Source organism: Heloderma suspectum, chromosome 3 (assembly GCF_057233095.1).
Source record: "Heloderma suspectum isolate Gila_16-S chromosome 3, 16-S_ref, whole genome shotgun sequence".
Taxonomy (NCBI): Eukaryota; Metazoa; Chordata; class Lepidosauria; order Squamata; family Helodermatidae; genus Heloderma; species Heloderma suspectum.
In genome coordinates, this window is record NC_139460.1 from 201,823,530 (window position 1) to 201,851,187 (window position 27,658).

Sequence of the window (27,658 nt, forward strand, 5' to 3'; positions counted from 1 at the left end):
GTATGATTTGAACCTTGGGCAGCCCAGCACACAGCTAACACTCAGAGCCGCAGTACTACACAACCAGTTCTCTGAAGTGTTCTAAGTAAATATATTCTGTTGACATCTAATAAAATGATATATGCCTACAGTTCAAAGTCCTGTTATGATGATGACCAAACTGTGTCATGAGAGGGGATGAAGTGTGTCTTGGAAAAATTAAAGCACACAGTTGGATTGATCCTGCCCACTGCTCTATGACCCTAGAATTGCAGCCTTGATTCCCACTGCCAATAGATTGGTAGTGACATCTTCCCCACGGAGTAAGGATGCACTGGAATTCCTGGACTTAGCCCACACTGGAGAAGACAGGTGGGGCGAAGTGTCACAGTTGCCCAGAAAACACAGTCTCATCCCTCAGCCTGGACTGACCAAGCAAAGGCAGGGACAGGACTCTAGGAAGCATATTAACAATGCTGTCCTGCAATTACTGGGAAGACACTTGTCCATTGTTCAGAGAAGCTTGGGGGGGGGGCACATTCCACCGTGGGCGGGGCCAAAAGCAAAAGTGGCAGGGCCAAAAATGCCAGCATATTTTATAGTTACTGCCAGTCACTAAGCCTTAGGAGAGGCAATTCAACCTTTGATAATGGGGGAAAAGCCTATGCAAAACCTGAGAAAGTACCAAACAATCATGGCTGGGGGAAATGGAAAGGGGGTGTAGCTATCTGGGGACCCCCCAGAGGGCCAGATTGAGACCTCAGGTAGGCCAGATTTGGCCCATGGGCTTAAGGTTCAACACCCCTATTCTAGGAGAAGATCAAGTGTGTGTGTGTGTGTGTGTGTGTGTAATATACCTAACTTCTAGGTATCAAAGGTCTGGGCAGCACTGGCTTATTCAGTCGAGCATTCAGGGCGACAAAAGGAAACCTGTGTACTCACAGTCCTTGTGGCCACTGGCTGCTTTTGCCTTAAGAATTTACTTGCTGGAACTGCCACCAGATGTGCCCCTCATACCTCACCAGTGGCAGTGATTTCAGATACAGCTAGCCCTGGAAGAGGAAAACGTTGAAATGACAGAGATTTGAAAAAAACAAACAAAATGAAAATGGATTGATTGCACTGCTATCCCACTCTTCCATGAGTCTCCTCTCCAGTTTATTGAGCAAGTCTGTATCCAGTTTGGTTCAGCAGCTCTGCGGAATCAGGTTCTCCCAGACCATTTGCTGAACTTGGGGGGTTTGGGGGAGAGGGGAGATTCTTAAAGCACCTCTAATTCATTTTGTTGTTTTGGATGCTTGGCTTCCTTGCACAGCCCCGTGGAGTGCAACAAGAGCAGGCATTTGTGGTCATTTTTCCCCACATGTCCTCCGAGACAGATTTCTTTTTCTCACTCCCCATCTTTTACATTCTATTTCCTATCATATTGCACACGTCAAAGCAAATGGATGAAGCAAACAAGCACAAAGTATTACCTTTGGCAAGAGGATGAGATGGAGTCGTGAGCCACCGAAATGGCTGTGACCAACGGCGGGGTCATCTGATGGACAGCGCTGTGAGCGGCAGTAGCGGGCTGATGGGCTGAAGCAGGCGGCATAGCAGAAGGGGCGGAGCTGGTAGACACTGGCGCATGCTCAACAGGGGTACTGATTAAAGTTAAATTGAATAAAACAAGGGTGCATCTTTAAAAGCAGTGTGTTTACCAGGTAAAACCATTTTGTCTGGGCACAAAAAGGTACATATAGGAAGGCAAGCAAAATTACTTCCATGATTTTGAAGCGCCACGAAGTGCCATGATGAAGGAGACGAACGTCAAAGGTATTTGTTAGGCTTTGGCTACAGTTAGAGCAGCTCAGGGCTGGGTCCCGTTGCTCAGTTTCTGCAGACAATTGTGTACGGGTGAGTAAACAATTCCATAAAGAAAGGTTAGTGTGAATATGATGGTATATGTGACAAGTCAGCAGCCATGTTTGCTTGGAAATGTAATAATGGGGAAAAGAATCACTAAAAGGATTTTCTGGGCCCAATACAAAATATTACTGAATTCACTCCCCCCACCTCACCCCCCTTTGCAGGTCTGGCTCCATCTGGGGATAAACAACTTGGTGCCCTCCAGATCTTTTGGACAGCAATTCCCATAAGCCCCAGCCAGCATGGCCAATGGCCAGGAATTGTGAGAGTCCAAAATATCTGGAGGGCACCAGGTTGCCTATGCCTGGATGAACACCACTCTGAGGTCTTGGAGGAAGGATAGAATACAAAACGTATCAAGTTATGGAAGTGATATCAGGGAAAAGGCAGTGCACAAAGAATTGCTGCTGTATGGACAAACAGATCAGAGCCCGAGCAGCTTTCAAACATCCTCCTTCCTTCACTCCTCTGTGCTGCTGTACCCCTGTAGCCACCCCCCCCCCCAACAAAAAGGCTCACTCACAGACACAGGGCCCTGCTTGCTGTGCAGGACCCTGCGCTGGGAAATTCATTTTTTGCACATCCAGTGATAGGTTTAAACCAGGCCCTAAAAGGGACACTGGATGTGGAAGAACTGCTTGCAGCCTGGTCCTGGTCCTGTGCATGTTTACTTAGAAGTCAGCCTCACTGTATTCAATGGGACCTACTCCCAAGTCCTTACCCATCCTGGGTTACACGTAGTTGGTGTTCACTTGTAAATATAGTCAGACACTTGCAGGATGCACACACCATGGATCTGAGGCCTGGGAGCTACACCTCAACCAACAATGAGGTTAATAACAGGGCGAGGCGAACGAGTGATGTTTGCCAAGATTCTTGGCATATCAGCTCGCTGCTTGCCTCTCCTCAATTTGCACCAGCATTTGCGATCGCTGTGCCTGAGGAGCTTCCAACCCCCCTCCTCCCTTCACTCCTCTCTGCTGCTGCTGCCCCACAGTAGCCAAGAGGAAGTGGCACCCCACAAATCTACACTCAGTTCCTGAAGTAACCCTCCCACGTGGGCCTGCCCTGAAATGGGTACTGGTTGAATATGTGTCATCACCCAATTCACACTAACCTTTCTCTGCATAGTTGTGAACCTCCAAAACTAATTTGTGTGAACAGGACCTTGGTTGGGCATAGCTGAAGCCCCACCCCTCATCCCACTCTCATTGCCTGGGCTCTCTGGAGAGCCACATCAGCTGCTCTGGCCAACACTGCGCTTGATGGGAAGGAGTCCAAGAACATCTGGAGGGCTACAGCCCCCCACATCTTAGTCAGCATGGGTGTCTGCCTCAATCAAAGAGGAACAGCTCCATCACTCTTTTGCATGGACAATAAACCATTGTGTGTGTGCGTGTGCGTGTGTGCGCGTGTGTGTGCATGTGTGTGCACGCACGCGCGCGTGCACGCATCAAGCATTTGTGTGTAAACATCTCAGCCATCAGCTGAGAAGTGCATTCCTTTCCCCCCTGTCTTTATTTTATGCGTTTTCTGAAGCTCACAGAATTGGCCTTGTATAATAGTAAAGTTGTGCAAACAGTTAAAATGGTCATGAGCGCAGAAAATAACGATAAAACCTTAATGGAATATCAAATAGATAAGAACGGTTGGTTATACTTAACCGATGTGATTAGTCTCAAAGGGCTAATAGGAAAAAAATGATAAAATGAGCAGTTGGAAGGAACAGAGAAGATAGAAGGGGGAAGAAAGAAGAGGAAAGGAAAAAATAGAGAGGAAATCAGAGGGGAAGATCAGAAATTGTTTTTAAATAGCTTTAATAGTTCTAAAGGTGTTGAGATATTATTCCAAGAGGTCACAACTCTCTGAACAGATACTGAATAAATTTAGCCTCAGCAGATTCATTGACCTCATTTCTATGCTCTCCTTAGTCATGTTGAATAATTACTTTGTGTATGAAACATCTCCAGAGGCATATTCCAGAAAAGGTGAACAATAAAAAGCTGCATGATATAAGGACGTTATTTACAATCTCTCCCTGTTTCAAAGAAAAGACAGTCATTATCACCCACCCAGTATTTCCATCTTAAAAGTGTCATGCAATTGTTTGCAAAAGTTTCCCTGTTCAGAGATATAGGACACAGATGTCTTGTGGAATTCTAAATTCGAAGATGCAGCCAAGGGCAGAATTCAAACTCTATAGCTGGCTGAGCATCAGAAAACAGTATCATCATCAATATTAGGATGTATGAGGTCACCAACATGCAGCAATATAAGCAATGTAAAACTGCTCTTTTGACAGCCCTTCATGAAGCCATTGAGTACCATAATTTGTATGAGGCATTACATACTTTGCACAACACTTTATGCAATAATTGTATATCTTACACACCAGATCTAAAGATATGTACTGTCCTTCAGTAGCAGCCTGGTGTCATATTACTTGCAAAACAAAACCTTAGGATTAGTCCATTGGATGTTTATTTATCAATTCCTCAATTTGCTTTTGCCTATACTTAGGCTGGATCATACATGCACATCTATTGGATCATATCCACTGGTGTCATTCTGCTAGAGCAAAGCTTCTGCCACTTGCAGAAACCCTGTTTTTATCCTTGCACAAACATCAAATCCAATACTTGGATTCTGCTTACACAAGCTGTTGCAGAATGCATTTTGCAAGCTGTTGCACATGCATTGCAAAAAGCATTGCACAAGTTCTGCAAATCATTGCAGAAGGCATTTCACAAGGCATTACAACTTCATTAAACTAGGTGTTGCTTGTGCTAGTTCTGAAATTGGTTGTGCAACTGCTAGCAGAAAAAGGACACTTGTCATTTTTCCGCTAGTATAACGTAGTATATAACCCAGACCTAGCACAACTAGTGCAAGCGACACTTAGTTTAATGAAGTCATAACGAGTAGTGAAACAGCTTGTGCAACAGCTTGTGCAAGCATAATGTAAGTATTGAATCTGATGCAAGGATAATAACAGAGTTTCCAGAAGCAGTAGAAGCTTTGTTCTAGTGGAATGACATCAGCGGATACATCCCAGTGCTTGATGACTGCCACATTAATTGATGACTTGCATGCATGAATGAGCCATCACAGATCTAACACCACAGGCTGAACATTTAAGTCACCAAGCTTTCCCTCATACACAAGACATTTTGGTGGAATCGGTTCACACAGTCAGTTGCATGCCATCAAGTACTGAGTAACTGAACAATGAGAAATTATAGATGCATGTGTGCACCAGCCAGACACTTTGGATCCCCCTTTGCATTCCATCAGCCTTGACTGAATTTCATATTTATAAGGGGATCTTAAGAGGAAATCTTAAATTTGCAAACATACAACACACAACAGGGTAGCACCATACAGATGAAATACAGATGCACACATTCTCGTGGCAGCTTTGATACTTTCCCCTAAAACAGCCCTCCCCAATCTGGTACCTCCCAGATGAGTTGGGCTACAATTCCCAGCACCCCCCAGTCACCATGGCTGGCTCGGGGTGCTGGGAGTTGAAGTCCAACACATTTGGAGGATGTCTGGAGGGCTGTCCTAAAGCATTACGCAGTCCAGCAATGTTAAGATGGCAAAAATGGTATTCAAACTGTATTAAAACACACAAAAACCACACTAAAGCTTTTAAGCCATAAGTACAGAGCACACTGCCTACATGGAAAATAATGACTGGTCAGACTGGTTCTTTACAAAAGAAAGAATGCATGATCAAAAGCGGTGGTTATTCTCCTTTAGAAAATGCACAAAGTTACATTTGCACCAGGTCCTCAGGTAAAATGTTGAACCTAGTAAAAGCTTGCACACAATAATGGGTGGCTGCATATAGATCAGGAGCACATTGATTAGGAGCTAATATGGGAATGTTTCTGATCTTTACAGCTTAATCCTCTTAGTATTTGCTCAGAAGTAAGTCCTACTGATTTCCAGCAGCACCTGGACTAGAACAAATCCACAAGTGGATGGCCTGAATTGGTTGCACATCCAATATGCAATCATTCAGTCACATAAATAGCTGTTTCTTTAGAGATTTTCTCTCTGATTCAGTAATTTCTTGCAGGTGTGGGAGTTGTGATGGATACATGGAGCTCTCCGCCTCCTAGTAATGACACTTCCACTAACTTTAGTGGAAGGAAGTGATCCAATCATGGATGCAACCTTTTGTGCACATGGAGCTGTGTGCTCCGCTGAAGTGAATGGGGAATCTCATGCAGGAGCTGCACGTGTGCATCAGAGCAGTTGTGGAATTCTAGGACTGATTTGTCTCTAACTAGATTTTATTACAGCAAAACATAGGGTGAGTATACATACTATGTGATAACTGAACTTATCATTCAATAATCTGAATGTGTGAATTACAGAGTTGGAGGGGGCCTTGTTGTTCAATCCCCTGCTCCACGCAGGAAATCCAGAGCTAGAGAATCCCCAAAAGATGGCTTCCAGACTCTGCTTGAAGACCCCCAGGGAGGGAGGGTCCCAAGCAGTACAGGCCGGTGGCTTCGATGTCAGTGAGGCAGTGAGTTGCAGTCCAAACCAGTCAGAACTCTAAACCAGCACCTTGGATAGCTCCTTTAGAGTTCTGACTGGTTCTGACTGAAACCGGGCACAGATTCACCGCCACACTGATGTTGGAACTACCAATCTCCAAGTAATAGTTCCCTGGTCAAATTCCTCTTACTGACAAATCATTTCTCCTACTGTACAACCAGAACCTGCCCTCCTGTAACTTAAGCCCAATAGATCTAGTCCTGAAAGAGGAGAACAGATCTTTGCCCTCTTCTGTGTGCTAGCACTTTGGGTATTTGAAGAGTGCTATTATGTCCCTGCTCAGTCTTCTCTTCTCCAGGATAAACCTATTCAGTTCCTATAAGCAGCTCTAATCATTCATCACAATTACTGGACAATGAAGTGAGGTGTGATATGCATATCACATATGTGATAAGCATGTCACATATTTATCACCTGCTACTTCAAGGTTACCATACTGAATAGGTAAACCTCCTTCAAGCAGGAAGGTTTGTTGATTAAATATATACTTATATGTGTACATCTGTAGGTGTGCGTGTGTACACATTGGGCCGTTCTATTAGAAGTTAGAAGATGTTATTAGAAACCCATAGCAAAGATCCAAACAAAGTCAGTCATGGAGTTACATGGTGCAGTGTACCTTTGGTTACTGGATGAAGCAAGAGGGACTGTCTGGCCAGAACTGATGTAGCTGGCTTCCCTCTGACTTGTACCTGTTCCAAATCTCACGGAACCTTTGGAGGCCACTGCTTTAGCTTTGTCAGTGTTGGCATCTGTGTTGTAAGACTTAGGATGATGCCAAACACCTGACGTCACATACTGTGGTTCATGAGCAGTACCTGCAGGCCTGGGTAACAGAGATTACAAGGGTGTCTGTGCATGAGTGATATATAGTTTTGACGACATCATCTATGACTTCAAAAACTATCATAATCTTGGTGGTGTTGGTCAAGTGTCAAAATCTAGCCATGAAAGCAGCTGGCATTTTAACAACATAGATCTATATGTGCACCATGTAAATCTACTATTAAGATGCAACGTTTTGCAACATTCTTGGCTTTGTGTTCCATTGTAACCATTTGCCCTGATCCAGCAAGGGGGATACGCACACAGAAGCAGGCTTCAGCATGTGCAGGCAATGTGGATGTAACGTGATTCTCAATTTATGTCAATATCACAATGCCCACCCATTTCCCATTGAAATGGCTGGATGCATCTTTTGATATCAATGTCATCCGCATCCAGGGCCACTAGTTTTTGTGCATAATTTGTTGTATGTGAGTACATCTATATCAGGACCATTATTTTTCATGTGTTAAGAACAGTGTTCAAGGATGCAATCCACCAAGCTCCATCTCCATATAAGCTCTCTTAGAGTGTGCGCGCACGCGCGCACGTGTGTAGAAAAATAGCTTAATGAGTTGCTCCTTGAAATGGAAAATAGAAAATGCCAAGACACAATGTTAGGTGTTCAAGTGAAGCTCCTGGATTGCATAACGAAGAGTGTGGTTTTTCTGACTTGCGTTGCCAGAGAAGAAATTCACAGAAGCAAATCTCCAACAGTCTCCTCTGTAAGCCTACCACAGAGACACTTTTGTTACCACTGTGGATTCACATGCTGTTACATCTGAGAACATGCCATCCTTCAATGGTACATAAGTTCTACTGGTTGGATCCAAAGGACTAGAGGGAGAAAGAAAATAATAGCTAGCTCGGTTCCAAAACACTCGTACAAGAGTCTGCACAGTGCTATAGGAGGAAGGTTCTACAGCAGTTCTTATGCTTCCACTTGCTCAAGAAGTTGTGGTCTTGAGAAAACTCTTGTGCAAACAGAAGAACATATTTGGATTCAAGTTTCTATTTTCTATGGAAGCAGCCCTTCCACGAGAAGATGCCTTCTGCTTGTAGAAGCATACCTTTGGATCCAACCCACAGCCTAGGCATGGCTTTGGAGATCTGAGAGATCTCAAAACTTGTTATAACTCTCTTTAGCCTTCAGCTAAAATGGCAGGTCCACATACTGAAAAGCAGAGCTAATGTTATAGAGCAAAATCTTGAGACAGGAATAGAGGAGATGCATGCTGAATATGGTTGAATCCACAGTGGCAGCCAGACCAATCACACTTCAGCAACAATACGTACAGTCTAACAAAAAGTGAAATGGGGAAATGGGTGTACCTTGCAGACAATGCTAGGCTATTAAGGTGTGTGTCCCTGACCCCACCCTTGGTTTTAGTTAAAAAATTTGAGAACAGAAATATAGAATTTGAATGCTAAAGGAGAACCATTCTTCTACCTGACCAGAACTTTTTGGAAAAATGAAAATTAAAAATGTAAAAGTAGATACAGGGTACAATTGTGAGGCTAATTTACATTTGAAATTTGACATCCATCCTAATTGAAATGGAGATTCATCTTGAGCAGGGGTGCTGAACCCCTTTTGGCCCAAGGGCCAAGTTCAATTTTAGAGAAACTCTTGGGGGCCGTATTCCAGTGATGGGAGGGGCCAAAGGGGAGGAGTCAAAATGCCAGCAGGTTTTAGCTTAAGGCTCTTACTGGCAAAGGGGTTGGAATACCTCTCCCAAAGCTCTAAGCCTTGGGAGAGATATTCCAGCTTCTTAGATGCCAGGAAACCTCTGGATGATCATAGATCAAGACCACCTGGTGACATGAGGAATTGGGCATGGCCCTCCAGGGGCTGGATTGGGCCCCCAGGTCTAGGGTTCAACACCCCTGATCTAGAGGAAGGTTTCTGAGGAACAGACACCTTTATATCTATCTACACACATACATACACACCCATACATACACACAAGATAAAATGTCAAGCGAATTAAACCAACAACAATAATTGTAAACATGTATTTAATCTGTTCAGGCAGCTCATAAACCACACAAATTTATGGCCACAAATCCAGGACAAATATTAATATTTAAACCCCACTGATCAGTGGAACATAAATACTCATAACCGTTCACCGGATGTGGCTGCTATGTGTCTGAGGCTGAAAAACGTCTGAAGGAATCATCTGTGACAAATAGACAGTCAAATATATGACACACATTACCTGTTTTCGGATGTTTCAGCAACATTTTTCTTGCCACTGTGGAAGGAGGGGAATACAGTATGAATAATATCAGTGAATGCTCCCATGGTAGGGGAATTATTGATTAGTGCAAGAAGGCAAAGAATGCATGGTCGACTCGAGCGGTTGACAAGGCAGAGCTGGGGTCCAGACACAGATAAAGGACCCACTGTGAATGTCAGGGGAAGCAAGTTAAAGCACAGCACTTAACATGTGTACACAAAACACAGGCCTAGTTCTCACTGAGGTGGCATACCTGTATCTCGGCTGTCCCACTTCAACGGGAGGTAAAGGGCCCACATGATTCAGTGCTTCTCCATAAAATTAAATAAATAAATAAACCCATTCACTCAGAAAACAAGTGTGTCAGGGAGAAAGCTAGGCTAGGTTAGATCCCTCCTGCTTTACATCTAGTTTCCCATGGGGAGGGTTGAGGTTTCATAGAATCATAGAATAGTAGGGTTGGAAGGGGCCTACAAGGCCATCGAGTCCAACCCCCGGCTCAATGCAGGAATCCAAGTCAGAGCATCCCTGACAAATGGCTGTCCAGCCTCGTCTTGAAATGGCTGTCCAGCCTCGTCTGTTTCTTTTTTGTATGAAGGAACATTCAATCATGTGAGTCCCCACTGGCAGTCTGAAGGGACACAGAAACAGAAGTTTACACAGCAATCCAGTGGGGAGGGGGAGGGTAGGAGAGAGAGAGAGATGTGGTAGATGAACCAACATTTCCTATGCCTTGCTGCAGTTATGGAGGTCGGGCAGAAAATGGGGTCTGTTTGCCAGGAGGGGGCTTTCTCTGACAGGTTTTTAAAAAAATATTTCCCTCCCACTGGTCTCAATGAAAGGCAAATAAACTACACCAGCTCCAGGGCCGGCATATGTTTTGGGGGCACACTGGGGAGACTTTCCCAGTCTGCCCTTGGCATGCACCTTTTTTGGTTTCTCTGACAGCCGAGAAGCAACAGCAGCAGGCCTTTCCATGGTCGCTGGGAGAAGGCTTTTAGGGGTGGATGTCCCTCTGCCTGCAGAACAGGAGATCTACAAATTCCTATGGCCCCAGGACACCCTCCCAGGGAGTATGAGATTGTGCCCTGGATTGAATAACATTTCAATGAAAACTAGGCCTAAGGCACCCCACCCTCTCATTGCTTAAAAACATGCAAGGTCTCTTGCCAGAAATCTTCCCAATCCTGGAGCTTGCGAGGTTAGAGTAAGAATTAGAGTTGCAATATTTATAGTGCAATCCTATGCATGTCTGCTGAGTCAGAATCAAGTTTCACTGTGTTTAGTGAGGCTTACTCCCAGATAAGTGTGCATAGGGTTACAGCCCTAGTCAATAATTAGTTAATCAATTAAAAAACTTTTCATCAATTAATTGGGCACTTTTTTGTGGGTAAAAAACTGTTAATTGTTTTAATATAACTTGCAGATGGAAAGCACTGTCTTAGAAAAGGCATTCCATTATCTCTCTCATATAGAATGGAATGCCTCTGATAAGATCATGCCTGCTGCAAAACATGTGCGGATCATCTAAACATAAGCAATGTTTCTTTTCCCCTTCAATACTACTGTTATATTGACATGCAAATAGTTATAGTTTTAACTGATTAATTATATGGGCTTTAATTGATAGATTAATTGACTGAATTGTTTTTTAATGAGGAGATAGCCTCAGTAAGACTAGACTGGTAGTCCATACAGAACCATATTCCCGCTGTGAACAAGAAGAACAAACTGTCACTCTTAATCTGGGAGTTGAAAAGGTGCTGGAACCCAAAAGATGGGGCTTAGATCTGTTCTTCGTGATACAATTCTGTATTTGATCACTCAAGTAAATGGAAGTGTCTATAAATTAGGTGCTTTGCGGGTATAAAGCATAATATTTTCATTTTTTCACATGCAGATCTTTAGTTTCAACCATTTCCAGAAGGGCAGCCGTGTTAGTCTGTTGCAACAAAAACAACAAAGAGTCTTGTGGCACCTTAAAAAGGTAAAGGTGTCCCCAACCAGTCGTGTCCGACTCTAGGGTGCGATGCTCATCCCCGTTTCTAAGCCGAAGAGCCAGCGCTGTCCGAAGACGCTTCCGTGGTCATGTGGCCGGCATGACTGAACACCGAGGTGCACAGAACGCTGTTACCTTTCCCGCCGAGGCGGTACCTATTTATCTACTTGCAATTTCTTGCTTTCAAACTGCTAGGTTGGAAGAAGCTGGGACTGAAGACGGGAGCTCACTCCGTCATGCAGCACTCGGGTCTTGAACTGCTGTCCTGCCGACCTTCCAGTCTGCAGTTCAGCGTCTTAACCTTAAAGACTAACAAATGTAATATAGCAGAAGCTTTTCTGGACAGTATCCACAAAAGCTTATGTTATGATAAATTGTCTTGAAGGTGCCAGAAGTCTCTTTGATGTTTTAGTTCCAACAATTGTCATTCTTTTTTAAAAAACATAATTGACTTTAAAAGAAGAAGCAGAAGCAGAAGAAGCAGAAAGTATCCTTCTGCAAACCTCACTCTTCCAACTCATGGACTGAAAACTATTCTTGAACTACTGAGGTAGCAGCCAATAACTAGGGATATAGTGGTACTATACTCCACATAAATTCCCAACTTATGAAAAGCACTTAACAGCTGTGAGAGGCTCCACACAGATTTCAGTGGGATTTGTGTCCAATTCTGCACATAATTGCCACTGATTTTCAAATCATAGATATGGCTTCCAGTTCTTGGAACATTTCCATTTGTGGAGTACTCTACCTTTGGGGTCTCTCCAAAATTGAAGAGGCTCCTTGCTTTGCCAGCCAGGCACTTAAAGGGTAAAGCTTCTCCTTGGGAACTTGGTTGCATGAGGACAAATGCAGGTGAGCAGCACATCTAAAAATATACCAAGGAGGAGCCCTAATATGTGACTATCTCATCCTCCTCCCACTTTAAAACAGTTCCAATTGTTGGCACAATCCAGCCAAAGTTAAGCAGAACAACCCTTAGAGCAAGGATGGGGAATGTGTGGCCTGCCAGATGTTACTGGACTACAATTCCCAACCCAGGCATGACTACTGTAATGCTCTCTACTTGGGGCTCCCTTTGAAGATGGTTGGAATCTTCTGTTGGTGCAAAATGCAGCTGCTGGGATATTGGTTGGGGCTGGGTGGTCTGCTCATATGACACCGATACCACACAAGCTGCATTGGTTGCCACTGTGTTTTTGAACCCAATTTAAAATGTTGTTTTTAACATTTAAAGCATTAACCCATTTGGGCCCAGGTTACTTGAAGAACCACCTTCTCCCATACCAGCCTGCCTGTATTTTGAGTTCATCAACAGAGGCTATTCTCACTTGCCCGTGGCCAAGGGCAGTTAGGTTGGTGAGTACAAGGGAGAGGGCCTCTTCAGTGGTGGGCCCACACCACTGGAGTCAGCTTTTTTCAGGGGTTCATCAGGCCCCTTCTTTGCAGGTCTTCAGGAAGGCTCTGAAGACCCACCTGTTTTCACTGGCTTTCCCATAATCTGTGGGCTACAGGTTTTATTGGTGCAATTTGTTTTTATAGTTTTTTATTCTGTACGCTACCTTGAGAGGGTTTTGCCCTTAACGGCAGCCTAAAAATAATTTTAAATAAAATAAATAAAATCAGCCCTAGCCAGTATAGCCAATGATGAGGGATGATGGGAGCTGCAGGTCAGCGACATCTGGAGGGCCACACATTCCCCACTCCTGCATTAAGGAGGAGAGTTTTCCCAATGATTTCAACAATGTGATGAAAGAAATGGTACCTTTGGAATTTCAGTCTTCCTCAAAGCTCTTTCATTGTTGGAAGAAGGCCACTCTGACCATGAGTTATGCCAAGGGAAGGCAGCTGGTGCCCTCCAGATATTTTCAGCTACAACTCCCACAATCCTTGACCATAGGCCATGCTGGCTGGGGCTGATGGGAGTTGTAGTACAAAACATCTGGAGAGCACCAGGTTGCCTATCCCTGACTATGCACTCTTCATTTTGAAGTATGAAGGAAGCGTGTTCACAAACTAGCCTAGGTGCACCTCCTGTTAACATTACGTGTGTCCCATGGAAGTAGGGGAATATTTAACATCAAAACTCTACCACTTTGTGTGGCAATATTAACCTCTTCATCATGACTTCCCTCTGAACTTGGGTGGGATTCAAGGCAGACATTTCAACCAGCCCAAAGGCTTCAAGTTGGGAACAGGAAACTCTTGCCCATCCCCTACAGTAGAGCTATAATAAACCACACAAAAAAGGTCTGCAGACAAGCCAAATTATCAATCCACTTGTGCAAGGTCATATAGAAAAAAGCAGTCAGACTGAAACGGGTGCTTGGCAGGGTGTGAGTGCATGTGTTAGAAAGAGTAGTCTGTGAACGAGAAGAAGGGTTAAAATAATATGCCAAGAACCAAAGGGCATGCAAGAACTTTCAAAATAAACTATCAAGCTTGAAAAAAATCTGAAGCACAGTTTATTTCCAATGTAGCCAAATTTATAGCAAGATAAAGCAAATAATCCAGACTAAAGACAAGACCAAAGATTAGGCTTCTAGCAGCATTAGGCCTCTACAATTATGGAAAAGAAAAGAAAAACCTTATGGGCTACAGCAACCTAAAGGGAGATTTGAGTCATATAGCTATTTCTCCTATTCCGAAGACATTTTTGGTATCACCCTGCAGCAAAGGTCATATGGAGCTAGTCTGAAAGGTGGTAAGTTCCACACCATACGGGTGGCTCTGTTTTGTGAGTCTTGCTGAATAGCTTGGCATGAATCCAGAGTTCCTGTGATTTTTCTGTGATTTTTTTGCCAATTCCACCTTCCCCCTGCAGCCCCTTGAAAAGCTGCTCCAGAGGGTGGGGACCTCTCTGGAACAGTGTGGGAAATGCTGCAGTGGTGGTGGGGAACTGGTGAAAATAATCTGCCCCCGCTGCCACTTCCTCCAGCAGGAACCTCCACTGGATCTCAGTCCTTTCTGCAAATGGAAGGAGGGTTCTGCTGCAAAGGGACGTTGCTGTATCTAGTTCCTAGTGCAGGGGTGGGCAACTTGCGGCCCAGCAGATGTTTTGGCCTATAACTCCCATCAGCCCTAGCTAGCATAGCCAATAGTGAGGCATGATGGGAGTTGTTGTCCAAAACATCTGGAGGGCCACAAGTTGCCCAACCCTGTCCTAGTGCCTCTCGCTGTGGGGAGATCAATAAAACTAGGTGTATATAGACAACCAATTACTCAGTAAACTAGTTCTCTGATTACAAACCAGTTGCATGATGGGTGAATACAGATGACCATTTACCAAGCAGTAAACTACCACGGTATGATGTAACTGTTCCATATGCTAGTTGACTATGTCATCCTACCAAGTGGTAGGGAGAAATTTACCACACGGCTGCACTTACACCTGGGGAAGCAAGAGATTGGTACAATTTTCTCAGCAGGATGATGCAACTGACCATCCTTCTGAGTGGCTACATTCACCCAGTGGTAATTCTTCACTGACCGTCTTGGAGTGGGGAAAAGTGGCTACATGAACCGTCCTACCTACACCTTTCCCTTAAGGGTCTGTATCAAGGGAGCTACTGAATGATGACGGCAGGGGAGTTGTGAAAGTTAAAATGAGACAGAATGATATGAAATAAAGAAGGGAAAAATATAGTTCCTTACAGCAACACAGAAGAAAAGGGAGTGATTTAGAGTTGTGAGCAAAGGGAACCGCAAGTGCAGGTCTCAACAAGCAAGTCTTCATTCTAAATAATTTTCTACTTCAGATGCCAGATGTCCTGATTCAGAACCATTCGTCATGATTCCCCACCAATGGGCCATATTAGGTGGTCTAGTCTGAATATCTGAGCAGACGGAAGGGAACTAAATTGCTGACTATTAAGTCAGCACCAGTAGAGCTTTTCAAGTAGACACCAAGGGCCAGTTCACACATGCATGTTCATCATTTGATGACCAAAGCATCAAGTGATGCCTTGCATGTGCAAATGAGCCATGACAAACCAATCACCACAGGCAGAACTTCCACATCACCTCCAGCACCATGCTTTACAATAGAGTCAATTTACACATTCATCTGACAGCTGTCAAGTGTTGAACACTCAAGCAACGTATTTGCATATGTGGACCAGCCTTTTTTGGCTACAGTCTGTCTATATGTTACAGTGCCTGCCATCTCTTCTCTGTTGTATTATGGACTGCATTTTCCTTGGCTGTTCACCAATGATTTTGAACTTGGAATAATATAATGTTTGGGGTTCATGGTATCCGATCTCACACAAAGTCAGTAGTATATAGTGGGTCAAACCATCCTGGTGAAGTTAGTGAAAAGGCTTTAGGCCTAGTCACACATTACTTTGTGAGTCTGGCATGAGAGGGAGAGTGAGTTTTGGACAGTACAGTTTCCTTCAGTTACAAAGCGACAATTAGCATGCTGTTATATGTGCAAAATTAAGAGTAATTCTATACAGTATCCAGTATGAGATGGTCAAATGCTGGACAGTATAACTGCAGTCTGTAATGGTAGAATATAGAATACTGTTGTCTCATTTTACCACCTCACCTTGCATAATGTTAAGTACAACTCTTGAAGATTAAGTGGGGGGTGGGCAGAAGAATACCTCTTTCTTCCTCTTTTCCTCAGACACAAAAGTTAGCGCCCTTTCCCAAAATGAATGACATGGACTTGGGCACTAAATGAGCTTGCATGGATAACATAGGAGAAATGTCTTCAGTCAGAAAAGCATCCTGGTTAGTGCGGGTGGAAAGACAAAAATAGCCACATGGAAAACAAAACAAAAATATGGCAGAAAGCAACTATAAAGTCACGTGCTAACAGCCAGTCATAAGAAAAGTCACTCCAACCAAGTCACTGCCAGAGCTTAATTCCTGCAGCATTCATTCCTTTAGTCAGGGCTGTGTGTCCATTTGTAAAAATTAAGATTCTGCTCCAAGGTTACCCTCCAATTTTGCTCCAAGACAAATGGAAGTTTGCAGCTCAATACAAATGTACGCAAATAGGTATTTGCTGATTTCCGTCAGTGATGGGAACTGTTGGTGCTTCATATGGTCTGATCCCTGACAATGGGATATACCACTTAAGCCTGTTCACTCTTTGATTTCAGAGATTTCATCAGAGATTTCCCACCTTAAAAAGAAATATCTATCTATGCACCCATATGGGCTAGAAAGCTGCCTTTAAAAAAAAAAATTGACATTCTCGGGATGCTGAATTTCTTGCATGAAATGGGGAATGCACACAGCCCTGAATATAATGTTAAGGCAAAGGAAAGCACTGGCCACGTGGAGGCCAGCCATGAGGGTATATCTATACCACAGACTTAAAATGGAGACCTTCCATCTCCCTATGGAACTCTGGAAACCATAGTTTTGTGAAGAGGGTCTAGGGATTTCCAACAGAGAATTCTCAGTATCCTCACCAAACAACCATTCCTAGGATTCTTTGGGAGGAGGAAGCCATGGCAATGAAACAGGTTTAAAAACCAATGCAGGGTTATAGTGTAGATATGCCCTGAATGCCTTGTTTTGGCCAGCAGGATGCAGTAAATAGATAGGGGTTTAGCTTTCAGTGTTGAAAGCTTCAATATGGCACAGACGTGACCCTAGGAGAAGCCTCTTCTTTTGGCCCAGTCAGGAAACAAAATTAACAATATAGGAAAGTACCTGAACTCTCAAACGAGACTTGATCCAGAATCCAAGAAAGATAATACTGGTAGAGATGTCTGGCTTGATCCTGATAGTTCTAATCACCCTCCTGGTAAGAAATGTTACAGCTGCGCTACATGTCTCCATGGAAGCAGATGGGCTTTTCTGGATTCTTTTAGATCACATGCCACAAGCTTAGATACCTTACTGGCAGAGAAGAAACCTCTCCTTTGAAATGGTTGCAAACTAGTATTTACAATAGCCTTCCCCAACCTGGTGCCCTCTAAATGTGTTGGACTACAACTCCCATAATCCCCCAGCCAGCATCTTGAGGGCACCAGACAACAAAGCACACACCCCACCCATCTAACCACTAACAATGTTGCCCTTGGCTCATCATTTACCCTTGGAGACATGCACCCCCACTGGAATTCTCTCCAAAAGTTCCTCCTCTCAGCAACTGCAACCACAACAGACTCGCAAAACTGCTTTTCAAATACTTCAAGAAAAAGACTGGCTGAGATTGGGTTGGCTGAGATCTTGCTGAAAGGAAAATGACTCCCCCCACCCTTCTCAAACATATATTTCAGAAGTTTCGGCCCAATGCCCTGTCCCCTCCATTGCCTTTTACATTTGGGAGAGATTAAAAAACAATTAAGGTGTACTCTTTGTGGGCAGCTGGTGAGATGCAGGCCATATCTATGGTACAAACATATAGCAGTTTTAGACGTTTGTTATGGCTTCCCCTCACTCCACCCCCCCAATACTGAGGTTTGTAGCTGGTGAGAGTGCTATAAAGGTTTCCTCGCCTTCTTCTAAAGTAGTTTAAGTCTGTGATGTACAAAAGCCCAGAAATTGATAAGTACTGCATCCAGTACTTGGATTATAAAGGGGATTCCCCCCCTCCCGGCCGCTTTTAGCCAAACCATGCCCCGATAACCTTCTAAAGAAAAAAGTAACTGGGTTAAAGGGGATATGCTAACGGGGATAGGCACCCCCTTAACAAAGGTTAAAGGGGATAGTCACCCCCTTACCTGTAATTCAAGCACTGCCTGCATCTTACTTTGGACTGTGGGGGCTTTAGTCAATGTTGCAATATCCAGGGAACATGGATGCCCTGTAAAGGGGAATTTTGGCTGGCACCCTGATCACTTTGCAGTTCAGTCCTGCCCCTCTGTTTCCTGATACTATTTTCCGTTTTATACATGCAGAGGAATAAAATGGTAGAAGAGATGGCACCAACCACCAATTCAGACCATACGTAGAAATCCACATGTTTGAATGCTTCCCCACATTAAAAAGTAAATAAATGCCTGCAGACAGACAATTAGCATAACAGGGATAAAAGGTTTCCTTTCTCTCCTTTGTTTACTATACAGGATTTTTCTTTGTGGTTTAATTTTCAGGATGTTTTTAAAGTAGAGGAGCATTCAAAAACAGTATCTTGCACCTGCATTCTGGATTGGTGCAGTCTATTCTACCATTTAATCACTCATCACCTCATTCTACTACACCCTCCTCCAGCCTGGTGCCCTCCAGATGCGCTGGACAGCAAATCCCATCATTCCCAGTGGTTAGGAATGATGGGAGTTGCAGTCCAACATATCTGGAGGGTTGGGGAAGGCTGTTCTACTGCATGCCTAGACCATGCCTCAGTTTTGTATCTCTCCCATTACTCCATGTGTCTTCCCTCCAGACCTGTAGGCTTCCCCCACCCCACAACAGGCAGGGCCAACCCTACCATTAGGCAGAGTGAAGTGGCCGCCTTAGGCAGAAGTTGCTGGGGGGCAGGAAGTGGCGGCAAGGTCTTGGAGGTCAGAGCCATATGTGTCATGCGGCCTGCCCTGTGCCTCCTAAACTAGCCTTCTTTCCTTCAGGTGCAGTAGGGATGCTGTGTCAGTGTTGAAGTAAGATTCAACTGTCGGTCCAGTCAGCTTCTGTATGTTGAATGGGGGCGGGGAGGGGAGGCAGCATCTTTTCCTTTTCCCCAGGCAGCAAAATGTCTTGGTCCTGACTTACATATTGATTATTTTGCCCAACTGTACACATGCAGCTGTGCAGCTGCAATAAGAACATATTTTGGGTTAGTGTGGTGGGATATACATTTTGGTTCAAATAAATGTGTCCATATACCCTTTTCAAATAAATTTGATGTAATGCGCGTGTTTTTTTAAAAAGAGGGAGGGGGATTTGAGATGGAACTATGGAGTAACCTTCTTCTTTTGCTAAGAAGAAGAGGCGGGGGTAGGGTAGGGGGAATAAAAAGTACAAGGGAGAAAATGACACCCAAAAGTAAAGGAAGGAAAGTTGGAAAATATCCAAGAAAAGCGACAATGATAGGAAGATCTGGTCCAGGTTTTTGTGCAAAAGAGCAGGAATCTGCCAAGCCACAACCCAATGCAGTTTTAGGCATGTTAAAGTTCACTGAAATCAATGGCTGCACTCCAGTTGTGCATACAGGCAGCAACTAGGGCTGTGGGCATGTAGTTTGGTCAGGGGATCAGCTATTGTGCCAACCAGCTGTTTGGCAGGAAGGAAGGAGTAGCTATGACTAAATCCAGCCCACACTCTCTTCCTGGCAGCTGTTTGGTGCAAATCATGTTTTTTCTGACAGGGGCAATGCACACATGCAACTCTTTTTGTGTATAGTCAGGAAAGTCAGGAAAGCTGTTTCTGCCACCAAATATAGCTGAACTGGGGTGAATGGACTAAGTGTTCATAAATCTATGTTGGATTGTGGTCTCAGGCTGAACGCATGCTAAAAAAAAATGGGTTCAGTCAACTACATATCTCTCCCCATGGCCCAAATCACAGAATACTGCTATTTTATTACTCAAGTTGTTTGGCTTCCTTTTCTTTTCTGTTTGAAGATATATCAGGACTTTTGTATTTAATAATAAGCAATAAGAATGCAGGTTCCCCCATTTCTAGTAAAAGTGAACTTTGACTTTATGAAGCAAGATACTTAAGGTAAAAAGGCACAAAAATTCATCTGTTTTTAGATTCTTTATTTCAGGTAAACCACACTGCTATGTACAGAAAAAAGTGGGTTTCAAAGCAACAGCAATACAGAAGAGGCAAAGTTATGTCTAAAAATTATGCCATGCTTTAAAAAAAAAATCTCAGTGCACAAATTATCTCATATATTCTCATTTCTTCTAGGCCAACTTTATAAGGTACTACCTTGTGCCTTTTGCTTCTGTAATTCCTGAGCTACCACTATCCAAACTTTACACTCATAACAAGGTTCAACTTTCAAAGGCAACACATGAAAGCCTGGACTCTTAAAGATATGCCACAAACAAGGAAAAAATAAATTAAACCCAGGACATCAAGTATCTGATCTAAAATGACATAATTGAACTATGCCAACTAGGAGGTCTACATATTTGGCAAACCCAAGCCCTAGGCACAATACATTTTCCTTTCCAACTTCCTAGTTCCAATTTTATTTAATCAGCAGGAACGCTCTCTGGAAATATATATATATATATATATATATATATATATATATTTGCTTACAGGAATCTGTCTCTCCATTTCATATACATTCATTTAAAAGCTAGAAATTATAATAGCTAAGCCAGTCAGAATTTTAAAGCTACTCTTGGTGTGGTGACAGCCAACCAAATCAAATCAAATCCATTTTATAATTCATAAGGCTTACAGGATGGTGGAGGGAAACCAGGCTAGCAACAGAAAACAAAGACAAGCACTTTGAGGAAAGAAACAACACCAAGTGTTACGCCTTTAGTGTCTCAATATATGGGATGCTCCTAGGTGCTACCTCAGAAGAGCAGTTTATTCTTTAGAGTACATATGTCTTGCACATTTGTTTACTATTCATAGGATTTTTAACTTTTGACATTAAGGATTTGCGCCGATAGGCCGTGATGCCAGTTGCGCAATTTGGCAAAGCGTGGGCTGTTACGTTCCGTTTCAAACCTTTCCCTGTGGCATGAAGAAAGAGACAGAGGAGGAAAAAAAGAGAGACAGAGAGGGAGAGAAAGAGAGAGGAGGAAGAAAGAAAGGGGTTAGGGACGGTGGGCACCACTCCCTGCCTAATAACTAGGGCAATGGCAATTTATTTGGATTTAAGTTGCCTCAAAAATCAATACCAAAAAAGGGACAAAATGAAAGTTTTGGAGGAAGAGTGGGGTAGTTTGACTTAATTTAAGACTTACTTAATTTAAACGCAAATTCCTGTCCCTTGGTCTCAGTTTGGTTTGGCTTGACAGGGCTGCTTTTGCTAGAAACGCTTCATGTAGCCTCATTGTTTTCCTGCCGACAAGTTTCCATCTGATCAGGCGGCAAATGTTTACAGTGCACAAAAACGAAAGCAAACGTTTTCAGCATTTTAATATCTAAGTTAGCTTATAGTCATTTGTATTAAAAGTACATCAAACACGTAGTAGCTTATTTTTCATAGCATTTCTGTTCCATTTACTAGGGAGAGTGTGAATGAAATCCATTAACTACAGACGGTACAGTAACCTTTTGCTAAGCTAAGAGGAACAGGGCTGGCCCAAGATATTTCAGAATCTAAAGCAGCAAATCCTAACAACACCACTCCTGCAGTAAAAAGGGCAATAAACCAAATAATTTACAATTTGATGCCCCAAATCGCAGGCCTGTAGCAGCTGCTTCACTCTGCCTCATAGGACAGCTGACCCTGCAGGGTTATAATTCTGCAAGATGTCTATTGCCTCCCTAAGTGATTCTGGGACCCTCAATTCTCTTTCCACAAACACTAAAGACATTCAGGATCTGCCAGGCATCCTAGAACTCTGTCAAATGGTCTTCTTCTGGGCTGCACCGGTATTTTGACGGCGCAATCAGAGTTGGAAAATTAAAAGAGGCGAGTGGACAAGAAGGAAACAGAAGAGAAAGATTTGCACAAAAGAAATCAATCATTTGACTATTTCAATTCTTGTTTTGGTTACTGTTAGTAACCCCCCCTTTTTTTGGAGCGTGTGTTTCTGGAGGTTTGAATTTAAGCCCAAATACAGAAACAAAAAAAATATTTTGTTTTAGTGCAGCTCTGGAGAGTGAAACAGGCTAGACAAAAAAAGGAGAGCACACACCGGGCCGCTGTTCATATGTTACATTTCTGCCTGGCAGGGTTCTGTAAAACATGGTAGCATGGAACCTAAATAAATTTGTGAATCACATTTGAAGGTGGGTTGGTTTTCCCCAGAAATTCCTACCATAAATACAGTCCCTCTAAGGGTTTTCATACTAAATGAACAACACCGGGTTGAGGTGGTCTCAACAGGAACCTGGTATGCTATACTACTGAGATATGATTAAGTGCCCCACCCCACTTTTCCCCATGACTCAGGGCCAAACCAGACATGCAGTTGATTGCATGAATGCAATTAACATGTATGTTTAAAAAATGTAAATAACAGTTGCTCTAGCAGTATTGGTGAAAGAGGAAATGGCCTCACTAGATGAGGTGTGATATGATTGTGCATGAACAGCATGAAGACCACAAGGGGGTGGGGAGGGAGAGTTTAACCCAAAGGAGGGCAACTTGTGGCCATCTGGATGTCTTGGCCTACAACTCCTATCATCCCTTACCATCAGATATACTGCTACAGCTGATGGGAGTTGTAGGCCACAAATGTGGAGTGTTACATGGTGCCCACCGCTGGTTTAACCTTTCCCCTTGCCACGGTCCTGATGAAAACTGCTCCCCTGCCCACCTCCCCAGCTTCAAGAGGGTTGGGAACATGGCAAGGAAGAAAGGTTTACTCTTCCCCGCCACCTGTAGTCCCATTGCTGCTCAGGCTACCCTGCAACTGGTATGCACATTTTCCCTCAAAAAAGGAAACGTGGGGACACCCCGTCTAGTCTGGCCATAATCCCATCCACCAGTACTCTTACATTGTGATGTCAACTGCAACGTCTCCTTCACCTGCACCAAGAGAGGGGCAAGAAGAACAATGGGGAGGAAGATCTCCAGTGCCCACTGCCTTGCCCTTCACATTTGGGAACTCTTAACAAAAGGGGCCATGGCAGGGGCAGTGCTGCTGGAAAGCGGGTTCAAGTGATCTTATGAATTATAGCTCCTGGGTTTTAAAACAAAATTTAAAAGCCCAATTGTTTTTGAAGTTTCAAAGTAAGATATGAACAGGGCCTCAGCTGTCATCCAAGCTGAAAGAAGCACAAACAACAAATACCCTAAACAGTGGAAATCAATCTTTTTTTAACATTTTTGGGAGGGGATACAAAAAGCACGAACATGTGGGGTCCTTTTAATGTTTTTCTTTCAGGGTACAACTGTACAGTTGGAGGAAACATGACAGCCTCCATGTTCCCTCTTCATAACTTTCATGCAACCTTTATCCAAGTTGCCCAGATAGGGGACTGCTGTTATAGAGGAGAGTGGGGAACTCCAGATTTTTATAACATGCCAAGTTCTGCCCTAAGGTGTCTCTTTAAAGTTCTTTGAAATGTCTACTGAGAAGCTTCAACAGTGTGTGTGGGTGTGGGTTTCTATTCAGCAGTAGTTTTCTAGCTAAGCCGCTCCGACCAGAATTATCAGGAGCTCCAAACAAGATTGTGTGTGTTGAGAAAATAATAACACAGGCAGCCATGTCAAGACAGATCCCTCCATCTCAGCATGATAAAGAATTCAAGAGACCGCATTAGAAACTGACATAGTACTCAGAAACTGACATAGTACTCAGCAATTCACTGAATAATTCATGACAAATCCCATGATTGAGGAACTATACTACAGTAAATGGTAACTCTTAAATCTGAAGCACCACATAGCCTGACACTGAGAAAAGGTCACATATTAACCATAGTTGAGAATGGTTACAGAAAAACAGCCCCCAGGCCCAAGAGTGTGAAAGTATTGTTTTCTTTTCTCTTTTTACTCTAGAACCCCCATCATTTTGAGTGAAAGAATACAAAGAAACAGGGAGTTCCACAAGGCCTCATCCAGCCCTTATGATTTTGCACAGCGAACAAAGTTGAAACACAGACAGAGCACCAGAGAACAGCAGTCATGTGCTAACTAGCAAGCAAATTCTCTCCTACACTGGCATTCTGATAGTACTCAGAATTTTGCAACCATCTTCCGGATTATGTCAAGGCCAGTGTTGAAAGCCACCATAAGAAGGCACTGCCCCTCAATTGTTGCATGAAAAAGAAAAAAGTATAACTAATCACAGCCTGAAAGCATCATAGAACAAGCATTTTTCAGGACTTGCAGCACTGCACAGATGGAGCCTTTTGCAAGACCATTTTACTACCTGAATACTGAGGAGAAAGGTCTTTTAACTCAACAATGGTCTTATGAACTAACCTCCTCTCTGAAGACCACACAGAGTGAATGTTGGAGGAACTACAGATTCCTTTGGCTGCAGGCTATCCTACAAACCCACTACTGTGGAGGCCGTGTACACTGTTAACAACTCCTCTATCACTGTGCTACTGAGATAGGGCAGTTTGATACAACACTCCATCTTTGTCCCCCTTCATGGATCACTGCCTTGTTGTGGCGAAGGGGCTTGCGTAACTCAGTGAAGCCATAAGCTATGCCGTGCAGGGCCACCAAGACGGACAGGTCATGGCAGAGAGTTCTGACAAAATGTGGTCCGCTGGAGAAGGAAATGGCAACCCACTCCAGTATTCTTGCCAAGAAAACCCCATGGAACGTACCAGAAGGCTAAAAGATATGACGCCGGAAGATGAGACCCTCAGGTCGGAAGGTGTCCAACATACTACTGGGGAAGAGCAGAGGGTATTTCCAAGTAGCGCCAGAAAGAGTGAAGCGGCTGGGCCAAACCCGAAAGGACACTCAGCTGTGGATGTGTCTGGTGGTGAAAAGAAAGTCCGATGCTGTAAAGAATAATATTGTTTAGGAACCTGGAATGTCAGATCAATGAATCAAGGTAAGCTGGAGGTGGTCAAACATGAGATGGCAAGATTGAACATCGACATCTTGGGAATCAGCAAACTAAAATGGACAGGCATGGGCGAATATAATTCAGGTGACCATCATATCTACTACTGTGGGCAAGAATCCCTTAGAAGAAATGGAGTAGCACTCATAGTCAACAAAAGGGTGGGAAAAGCAGTACTGGGGTACAATCTTAAAAATGATAGGATGATGTCAGTACGAATCCAAGGCAAACCATTCAACATCACAGTAATTCAGGTCTATGCCCCAACCACTGATGCCGAAGAAGCTGAGGTTGATCGGTTCTATGAAGACCTACAACACCTTCTAGAACTAACACCAAAAAAAGATGTCCTCTTCATCATAGGGGATTGGAATGCTAAAGTAGGAAGTCAAGAAATCACCGGGATAACAGGAAGGCATGGCCTTGGTGTACAAAATGAAGCAGGACAAAAGCTAATAGAGTTTTGCCAAGAGAACACGCTGATCATAGCAAACACTCTTTTCCAACAGCACAAGAGGCGACTCTACACATGGACATCACCAGATGCTCAATATCGAAATCAGATTGATTATGTCCTTTGCAGCCAAAGATGGAGAAGCTCTATACAGTCAGTAAAAACAAGACCTGGAGCTGACTGTGGCTCAGATCATGAGCTTCTTGTTGCAAAATTTCAGCTTAAATTGAAGAATGTAGGGAAAACCACTAAACCATTCAGGTATGACCTAAATCATATCCCTGATGAATATACAGTGGAGGTGAGGAATAGATTTCAGGGATTAGACCTGATAGACAGAGTGCCTGAGGAACTATGGACGGAGGTCTGTAACATTGTTCAGGAGGCAGCAACGAAATCTATCCCAAAGAAAAAGAAATGCAAGAAAGCCAATTGGCTGTCTGATGAGGCTTTACAAGTAACTGAAGAAAGAAGGGAAGCGAAAAGCAAGGGAGAAAGGGGAAGATATATCCAACTGAATGCAGAGTTCCAGAGAATAGCAAGGAGAGACAAGAAGGCCTTCTGAAATGAACAATGCAAAGAAATCGAGGAAAGCAACAGAATGGGAAAGACTAGAGATCTCTTCAAGAAAATTGGAGATCTCAAGGGAACGTTTTGTGCAAAGACGGGCATGATAAAGGACAAAGAAGGCAGGGACCTAACAGAAGCAGATGAGATTAAGAAGAGGTGGAAAGAATACACAGAAGAACTATACAGGAAAGATCTGAATGTCCCTGATAGCCATGATAGTGCGGTCACTGAACTTGAGCCGGACATCCTCGAGAGTGATGTCAAGTGGGCCTTAGGAAGCATTAGTAACAACAAAGCTAGCGGAGATGACAGTATTCCAGCTGAGCTATTTAAAATCCTAAAAGATGATGCTGTTAAAGTGCTGCATTCAATATGCCAACAAATCTGGAACACTCAACAGTGGCCACAAGACTGGAAAAGGTCAGTTTACATTCCAATTCCAAAGAAGGGCAATGCCAAAGAGTGTTCAAACTACCACACAATTGTGCTCATTTCACATGCCAGCAAGGTGATGCTCAAAATCCTACAAGCTAGGCTTCAGCAGTATGCGAACCGAGAACTACCGGAAGTACAAGCTGGGTTTCGAAGAGGCAGAGGAACTAGAGATCAAATCGCCAACGTTCGCTGGATCATGGGAAAGCAAGAGAATTCCAGAAAAACGTCTATTTCTGCTTCATTGACAACGCTAAAGCCTTTGATTGTGTGGATCACAACAAACTGTGGCAAATTCTTAAAGTGATGGGAGTACCAGACCATCTTATCTGTCTCCTGAGAAACCTGTACGAGGGTCAAGAAGCAACAGTAAGAACCAGACATGGAACAACCGAGGGGTTCAAAATTGGGAAAGGAGTACGACAAGGCTGCATATTGTCACCCTGCTTATTTAGCTTATATGCAGAGTACATCATGAGAAACGCCAGGTTGGATGAATCACAGGTCGGAATTAAGATTGCCGGGAGAATTATCAACAACCTCCGATATGCAGACGATACCACCCTAATGGCAGAAAGTGAAGAGGATCTAAAGAGCCTCTTGTTGAGGGTGAAAGAGGAGAGTGCAAAAGCTGGTTTGAAACTCAACATTAAAAAAACTAAGATCATGGTATCTGGCCCCATCACTTCCTGGCATATAGAAGGGGAAGAAATGGAAGCAGTGACAGATTTTACTTTCTTGGGCTCCAAGATCACCACAGACGGTGACTGTAGCCATGAAATTAAAAAACGCTTGCTCCTTGGGAGGAAAGCTATGGCAAACCTAGACAGCATAGTAAGAAGCAGAGACATCACCTTGCCGACAAAGGTCCGTCTAATCAAGGCTATGGTTTTCCCAGTAGTAACGTATGGCTGTGAGAGCTGGACTATAAGGAAGGCTGAGCGCCGAAGAATTGATGCTTTCCAACTGTGGTGCTGGAGAAGACTCTTATGAGTCCCCTGGACTGCAAGGAGGTCAAATCAGTCCATCCTAAAGGAAATCAACCCTGAGTGCTCATTGGAAGGACAGATCCTGAAGCTGAAGCTCCAATATT

At 43.6% G+C, this 27,658-nt stretch overlaps 1 protein-coding gene across 3 annotated transcripts in view; it reads right to left on the bottom strand.

Annotated features, from left to right (window-relative positions):
• Positions 1-27,658, bottom strand: part of LDB3 (LIM domain binding 3) — a 197,083-nt gene that overhangs the window by 26,897 nt on the left and 142,528 nt on the right. The window contains exons 8-9 of one of the 3 annotated variants that reach the window (XM_084845327.1): positions 9,513-9,548; positions 1,455-1,625 (exon numbers count right to left, since the gene is read on the bottom strand). The exons of 1 other annotated variant lie outside the window; for it this stretch is intronic. In XM_084845327.1, the coding sequence (XP_084701453.1) occupies positions 1,455-1,625; positions 9,513-9,548 (207 nt within the window). The remainder of the gene's footprint in view (positions 1-1,454; positions 1,626-9,512; positions 9,549-27,658) is intronic. One more of the 3 variants, XM_084845328.1, reaches the window with a different exon arrangement.